The 7,974-nt window shown below is 30.6% G+C and overlaps 1 protein-coding gene across 1 annotated transcript; it reads left to right on the top strand.

The window, feature by feature from the left end:
- The first annotated feature begins 6,303 nt into the window (after positions 1–6,303).
- LOC107903729 (21 kDa protein) lies at positions 6,304–7,428 on the top strand. The gene has a single exon (XM_016829876.2). The coding sequence runs from the start codon at positions 6,574–6,576 to the stop codon at positions 7,225–7,227; it is 654 nt and encodes a 217-aa protein (XP_016685365.1). The 5' UTR covers positions 6,304–6,573; the 3' UTR covers positions 7,228–7,428.
- Positions 7,429–7,974: the final 546 nt, after the last annotated feature.

Genomic DNA, 7,974 nt, shown 5'->3' with positions numbered 1-7,974 from the left:
TTGTGAATGTGCTAGTATTATGTATGAAAAATTAAAATGGTATATTGAAGTAGTAGAAAAAGAGAATATTATAAAGTAAACAAAATAGGTTATGTGAAATTGAACGTATAAAAGAGAATACAAATGAAGTGTGGTGATATAAAAAGTGAATGTGTGGGAAAATTTCAAGTTACATTAAATTTTTTTTATAATAAGTACTAAATTGTAAAGTGTACAAAATTTTATGTGTGAAATAAAGTATTGTGTTAGGAAGTTCAAATGGAATGTTAAGTGTTAGTGAATTTGTTACAAAGTGATGTTAAAGTGAAATTATAGTAAATAATGAATTTTCAAGATATTAGGAATTAAATTGTAAATTTATGAAATTTATAATTGAAATAAGAGAAGTTATAATAAAAGTTGATAATAAGTAAGTTCTAAGGACTATATTGGACAATAATTAAAAGTATAATGATTATGTATGTCTAAATGAAAGTTAATACAAAAAACCATGAAAGAGTAAAATCAGAATTAAAATAGTTTAATTTATATCTTTAAATTATTAATGAGTTTATTTTCAATAAAAACAAACAGAAACATCATCCAAACCCCGTACTAAGAGATAATTATTTTTTAGTAAAGAAAGGTCGAAGTTGTCAAACAGCAGAATAAGGATAAATTTGAAGATTTTACTGTACTTATTGGCTAAATTATAAATTTTAAAATTTTTATGGTATAAATATATTTGAGTCTAGTTTCAAAAACATCAAGCGGTTCTTAATTTAGAACTCTATAGCTCAAGATATAAATAATTTAGTGACTATGACTCAAGTGGACAACTTTGAATGAACATATAAGTAAATAGTGGAATTATAGATAATGTTACATATAAGCATGTTATATACATTAAGGATGCGGAATGGAGAGGAGGAGGAGAAAAATATATATATGAATATTCAGCTAGCATGAGTTTGCATTAAAAATGGCTAATTTGCATGTTTTAGGCTCAAGAACTAAATTAAATAAAAGTAAAATTTTAGGAGCAATATTTTAAAAATGTGAAAACGCCCAAAATTGCATGAAATGAATTTTTTTTATTGTCTAAATTAATGTATTGAAAGAAATTACTAATATCAAGTGGGTTTAGAGCATTAATTTTGTTGTATGATGATAATATAAAGTGATTTTGTTAAATATTGATGTTAGTATCAAATTGTGAAAATAGTTAAAATATTAGGGTTTGGTATTAAATTTCTATTTTATTAAGGTTGTATGATAGCCTAGAATATTTGGATAAATTATTAATCGGGAAAAAAATTAATTGATTTGATAGATTAACTAGTTGAGGGACTAAATTATAAAAGTTGTAAAAGCTGGGGTAATTGTTTAAATTTGAAAATTTAAAGGGTATAAATTGTGAAATGAATTGGAACTGAAATATATGCTAATGAATAAGAAATTTTATATTTTAGAACAAGATTATGAAGATACTTGTGAAAAAGAAAAAATAGTGAAATAGTCCCTGAACTCTTGCAAATATTTCAATTCAATTCAGGTAAGTTCATATGGTTAAAACTTAATGTTTTTTTATTAGATTGATGAATGGTATTATGTATTTATTCATATCTATTGTTGAAAATAAAATTATTGTTAAATTATGAAATTGAATTGAATGTTCAAAACGAGTGGAACACAAGATTGAGTACAATCGTTCTGCGCAAAGGATGAATTGACAACAAATGAAAAGGATGAATTGACGGCAAATTATCCAAGTAAATCAAGGTTTAGCATTTGTTGCAAACTTTCGTGTTTACTTTCTGTTTAGCTCTCACGAGCTTCTGTTAACTCATATGAGTTTCCGTTTAACCTTAATGGGTTTCCGTTAAGCTCTTTTGAGCTTCTGTTTAACCGCTATGGGTTTTGGTTCAACTCTTATAAGCTTCCACTCAACCCTTACGGGTTTTTGTTTAGCACTTATGTGTTTCAGTTCAGCCTTCAAGCTTCTAAAAACGATTGTACTCATATCCGTAAGTCGTTCTTCAAATGGTAAGTTATCGGGAGTTGTCTTGGATGATATATGTATATGAAGAAATAATAAAAGATGATATGCTTATGACTGGTGTGTTATGTATACAGAATGAATATGGAAAGTAAAGAAACGCAAATGAAAATAAAGAAATTTTGAAGAGTTAAAGTTGTTTAAAATCCTACCATGCTAGGAATAATATGTATAAGTGATACTATAGATTTATTCACTTAATGAGATATTAAATATAACTCCAAGAGTATTGTGGTATCAATATTGAATTATTCTTGATATGTTTAAATTTCATAATTGAAAAGGAGTATTATGATTAAAGTTTATACGAGCTTATTAAGCAATCATTGCTTATGTTTTTGTTTTCCTTTACTTTTTAGATTATCGGAAGCTCGATTGGGTTGGAAGCTTGTCGGAGTTGTATCACACTATCCATTGGTTCTATCAGTACTTTTGAATGTTTTGATTTTGGTTATAATGGCATGTATAGGTATTTTGTTCAATGATGGTCTATACGTAATTTGTTGGGTTAGCCACTTATCTTGGCTTGTTTAGGATGTCTAGTTATGACTTGTTGATATGTGTAATGTTGATTGTAGATTGACATAGAATTAGGCAAGAAATATGACTTATAAAATGGCCTATTTTCGTCCACACGGGCAGAGACACGAGTGTGTGTCTCAACCGTGTGTGTCACTCGATCAGGTGACACATCCATGTGACCTCTACAGTGTTGAAAATTTTAAATATTTTCGAAAAAAATTTTGAGTCGTCGACTTAGTCCCTATTTGTGTCTAATGTGTAATTTGGGCCTCAAGGGCTTGTTTAAGGGACAATATGTATGATATTGATTGGATTCTAATATAAATGTTGGATGAAATGAAATATCTGATAATTGATTAACTCCGGTAATGCTCTGTAACCCTGATCTGGCGATAGATTCGAGTTAGGGGTGTTACATACTTGAATACTGTGGTTTCATCGATAGTCTATGTTCTATTCTAATCTAAATTTTGATGGGTTTTGATCATTTCGGTGGGTTCCAGCCTGTTTCGACTAATGCTGATGCATACCAACCTGTACGATTACCAACTTGAAATACCAAATACACCTCCCTTCTTCAATGGCTCTTAGCATTCTACCACTGTATGAACCGCCACCTTCTCCTCCTATTTCTTTTGTCCACCAACATGTTCCCACCTGTTTAGATTCTTTACAAACTTTAAATCATGATTAGTATGGTCAGCTAGTCTTGGTTTGAATAGAGAATGATTATAAAAATTAGCTCAATAGAGTCAATTACGCTGATCAATTTGAGTGAAACCATGTCGGGTTCTTTTTGTGCAAATGATTTTGAAAAGTTTTCCCTTTACCTTAACAACTATTTTCTTTTTGTAAATAAAAAATAATATTAGATTGAATTCAAAATTTAAAACTATTGTTGCTTAAGTAATTATGATTAAGATGAACATCCAATAAAGTTGAAGCTTCAGATATCTCCGTATTATACCTCGTCTCAATCAAAAGAATGCATTCAAGCGTGCTTACATTCTATGATTTTTGTCTCATGCTTAAAAGAGAGATAATAACAATCTTTTTCATCCCTCTCGGATGGTATTAGGAAGCTAGCTATATGCAAATGCTTAAACGCCATGGTCGTATTGTCTAGGCCTTAAAGGGTAAAACAAAAAACCTTTTTAGCAACCCACAAATAGGTACTAATTTTAAATGAAACCCTAATCACATGAGCAGAATCTCAGTGCTAAATTTAGCGGAGTGACCTCTCCACTGTCCAAAAAGATGCTGGAAACCAATAGAGAGGAGGGAATGGTTGGGTTGGGGCCCTACAGTCGGTTAAAGCAACGGAAAATATAGCACGCTTCACTGTAGTGGGTGTAGGAATAATGATCTGGAATGGGCAATGTTTGAACCTCCTAGCTAATTTAATTAACTAACCCCTTCACATAAAAAACTATCAATCAAGTGTGGTCGGTTACTTCACCCGCCCCCCACTTGGAAAATAAGTACGGCTGCTAATATCACGTATTTCCTACTTTTCAATCTTATATGATTCTAATAATTTTCTTTAAACATAACTATGGATTTATGATCTTAGCTTTAAAGTTTTGGGTTTTAATGAACTATTATTTAATTATGTTCAAATAAAGTTATTAGTATTTATTTATAAGTCTATTATTTTTTACTTTATTTAATGATAAAATGTTGAGTTATTATTCATTGTACATAAAAATTTATACACTGATAGTACATCAAATATATTCCCTACTTATAAAATTATTTCAAGTGATATCTTAAATAAATTGATATTTAATTATCTCATACATCAATTATAATAATATAATAATCAACATGTAATAAAATACAAATCTTTTTATGTCATTTAACTCAAACTAAAACCCATTAATTTGTAATGTTTTGGTTAATAACTGAGTATTACGTATTTCTGATAAAGATAAATAAAGATTCAGAGTTACATGTATGATAACTTGAAACCGCTCTAATTACTTAAATAATGTACAAATAGCAAGAAAAATTAGGCAGCAAGGCACAAATTGTTATGGTCCATCCGTACTCAACCACTTGCATGTTTTATTTATATAAAAGGTGGGTGAGGAAGTGTGAATCGTTCATCAACGCCTAGTAGACGAATGTGGAGTGTCGACTTCTGGTTGATTGCTTGGTGGATGCACCGCCTCCAACCAGCCGCAATTTAAAACCCATCTTTTTATTTTTCTTTCATATGCCGCAGTTTCACACTTGCATGCTCCACTTCTCTTCGTCCTGACTTGTTAAATGTTTTTACTTATTCGTGCATTAGCATTAGCATTAAATAATTTATGACAACTTATATCTACCAAATTAAACAAGATTCTTTTTAAAATGTCAGTTTAAAAATAAAATAAAAGCTTACTGTTTACATATATTAATTTGAGAACTCTAACCTTACATATAATATAATATTTTGGGTTAAGTGCATCATGTGTTCAAATTAGGGTTTAAAATTTTAAACATTATAATCAGGGGTGAAGTCAGAAAAACTTTTTAGGGGGTCGAATGAAATTTTAATTTTTTATAGTTTATATTTTTATAATTTGTAAAGGATTAAATCGAATTTTTATAATTTTAGGGGGGTCAAAGTGTAATTTTACCTTTACTAATTTAAAATTTTTAAAAAATTTGAAGGGCTTAAAATGTAATTTTATATTTTTGGGGGCCGGGGCCATGCCAGCCCCCAACTTCGCCCTGATTATAACATATTCTAATTAAGGCCTTAATGCATTAATATTATATCAATTGGGTCCTTTTGTTAGCTTAACTATTAGCTTGGGTATTAAATGTTAGCTTAAAACATATTTAAAACACTTGAATCAAATCGTTAATGTGTGTGTTCTTATTATATAAATAACTTGGGTTTGACATGTTAAAAAAGAATAATCCAAACGACAGGTACCACATGTATATTACGTGTAGTCTACATCATATTCAAACTAGTGTCTAATACTTAAATTGACAGTTAGACTGACAAAAGGGCCTAATTGATATAGTATGAATTATTTAAGGACTTAGCTAGAATAATTTAAATCTTAGAGATCAATTTAAAATTAAGTTGATAATTTAAGTCTGTTTGATGAAATTAATCCTTACACTTTTACCCAATGTTGGGGCTGTAGTATAACAAGGGAATGAATGGAAAGTAAAAGAAAGCAATACATTTTCTCATGTTTGGATAATTTCTTTTATTTTAAGTAAGGATATTCATTTACAAGTTAAAGAAAGGAAAGTGACATTTCTTTCAAGATGTAAAATACCATTTTTATCCTATAAATTTTTTATAATTGAAAAAATCATTATAATTAGTATTTCTTTTACTTTCTATATTTTAACCGGACAAGGGTTGTAAATATTACTTAATTTTACTTTTTACATTTTAACCAAATAAGGATGAGATTTAAATAAAACATAATATAAGAAAGAATTCACACATAGCATATAGTAAAACTCAAACTCAAGTATTCAAAATCTCATAAAAAACAATTATTGAATTATAATCGGATTATAAATACACAAAGAACTTATATTTGACATACAAGACATGTATAGATATCTTTATACAATTATAATTTGTTTTCGAAAAAAATAAGGTTAATTATTTTTAATACATTGTCAAAAAAAGTAGATGTATTTTTTTTTTTACCCATACCCATTTAAAACCCTGTTAGAAAAATATAAAACTCCACTACTTTGGTAGTAAATATTTTTAGGAAATTTTCTATATAACTCACATGACTAAATCTGGTAGTCACCAATACATTATGTAGTCAAGGCAGGAAAGGAAAAGACAACAATGGCATAGTTGAAAATTTACAGAACAATAATGGGTAAGAAAGTAAAAGAAGATCCACTCAAGACGCTACAAAAACCATTGCTGTCCTCTCACTCATACCGTAAGTAAGTTAACAGAGCAACCACCTTCCGGACATCAACACGATTCCCAAAATAACTTCTCTTGCTCTGAAAGAATACGACCCACAGGCATGAACATCAAACACCCCCTCTCTCCCCTCTTCCTAACCTTCCTCTTCTTCTATCTCCACCCTATCCCAACCCTGTGTTCCGCCGACTACGACGCCAACACCACCACCCCATCAAACGCCACTGATTTCATCCGTATAAGCTGCTCCGTCACCTTATACCCCGACCTTTGCTTTGCTTCCCTTTATGGCTACGCCAACGCCATTCAACAAGACCCAGCTCGTCTAGCTCGTACTGCCATTGGTGTCAGCCTCTCTAGGGCCCGTCACATGGCAGCTTTTGTCTCTAACCTCTCCCGTGAAGCAGACTACGGTGCCGACCCACGAGCCAGCTCCGCCTTACACGACTGTTTCTCCAACATGGATGATGCCGTGGATGAAATCCGGGGCTCCTTGAATGAAATGCGGCGGCTTGTGAATCCGGGTTCTGAGTCTTTTAGGTTCCAAATGGGGAATATCCAGACATGGATGAGCGCTGCTTTAACGGACGAGGAGACGTGTACGGATGGGTTCGAGGATGTGGGTGACGGACCCATGAAGACGGCGGTGTGCGAGAGAGCGGCGAATGTGAAGAAGTTTACTAGCAATGCGTTGGCATTGGTTAATAGCTATGCAGAAAAGGGTACACATAAGTTGTTGAATGAGAAAAATGTATAATTTCTAATAACCTGATAGTTCTTCTTGATTGCTTTGCTTCATTTCAACTCTTTTTTTTTTCTGTACAGTGATTTTGAAGCGAGTCTGTTTTATTTTTCTGGGTTGGTAAAATTTGGATTTTACTATGTTCTTTCCATAGTGACAGAGAACAGAAAGCTGCATCTTTTTGTTTGTTAATGGAACTGAGTTTGCCGAGTTAAACACTGAGTTTAGTGAATTTTTACAGAAAGCTGCATTAATTTGAATGAATACATTACAAATAATACATACACAGCTGAAATGAATCACTATTTACTCAAAAGCTAAAATCAATGAGTACAATAAAAAATTTCTTTTCTTAAAGCACCTTAATTGCTATAAATTAAAATGGTGCATTTAATAATTATGCTAGATTTCAAGGACCCACACCAGTACTTTATTAATTCGTAAATCACTTTCTCTTAAAAGTGTTTCTTTTCTAATAAACAATATCATTTTGTTACAATATTTCTTATTATATTCCATAATTCAAATTCACATGCAGTTATAATGTTCTTCACTTAACCTTTATTTATTTAATTATTTAATTTTGACAATGTTGACTATTCTCGTGATTTTACTTAGGATAATCATGCGCATCACATGCATCAAAATAATCTTATTATAAAGGTGTAATTGAGAATTTTATCCAAAATTATCTAACTAATTAATCTTTTCATTTTAATTTATCAAATTTTTGTCTTCCTATTTTACTAAAATTAAAAATTT

This window comes from Gossypium hirsutum, chromosome A01 (assembly GCF_007990345.1).
Source record: "Gossypium hirsutum isolate 1008001.06 chromosome A01, Gossypium_hirsutum_v2.1, whole genome shotgun sequence".
Classification (NCBI taxonomy): domain Eukaryota; kingdom Viridiplantae; phylum Streptophyta; class Magnoliopsida; order Malvales; family Malvaceae; genus Gossypium; species Gossypium hirsutum.
The sequence above is the reverse complement of the archived record's forward strand: the minus strand, read 5'-3'. Positions and strand labels throughout refer to the sequence as shown.

Bases quoted from the DNA above. Each gene is read 5' to 3' on its own strand.
- LOC107903729 (XM_016829876.2), top strand. From the start codon at position 6,574: ATGAACATCAAACACCCCCTCTCTCCCCTCTTCCTAACCTTCCTCTTC.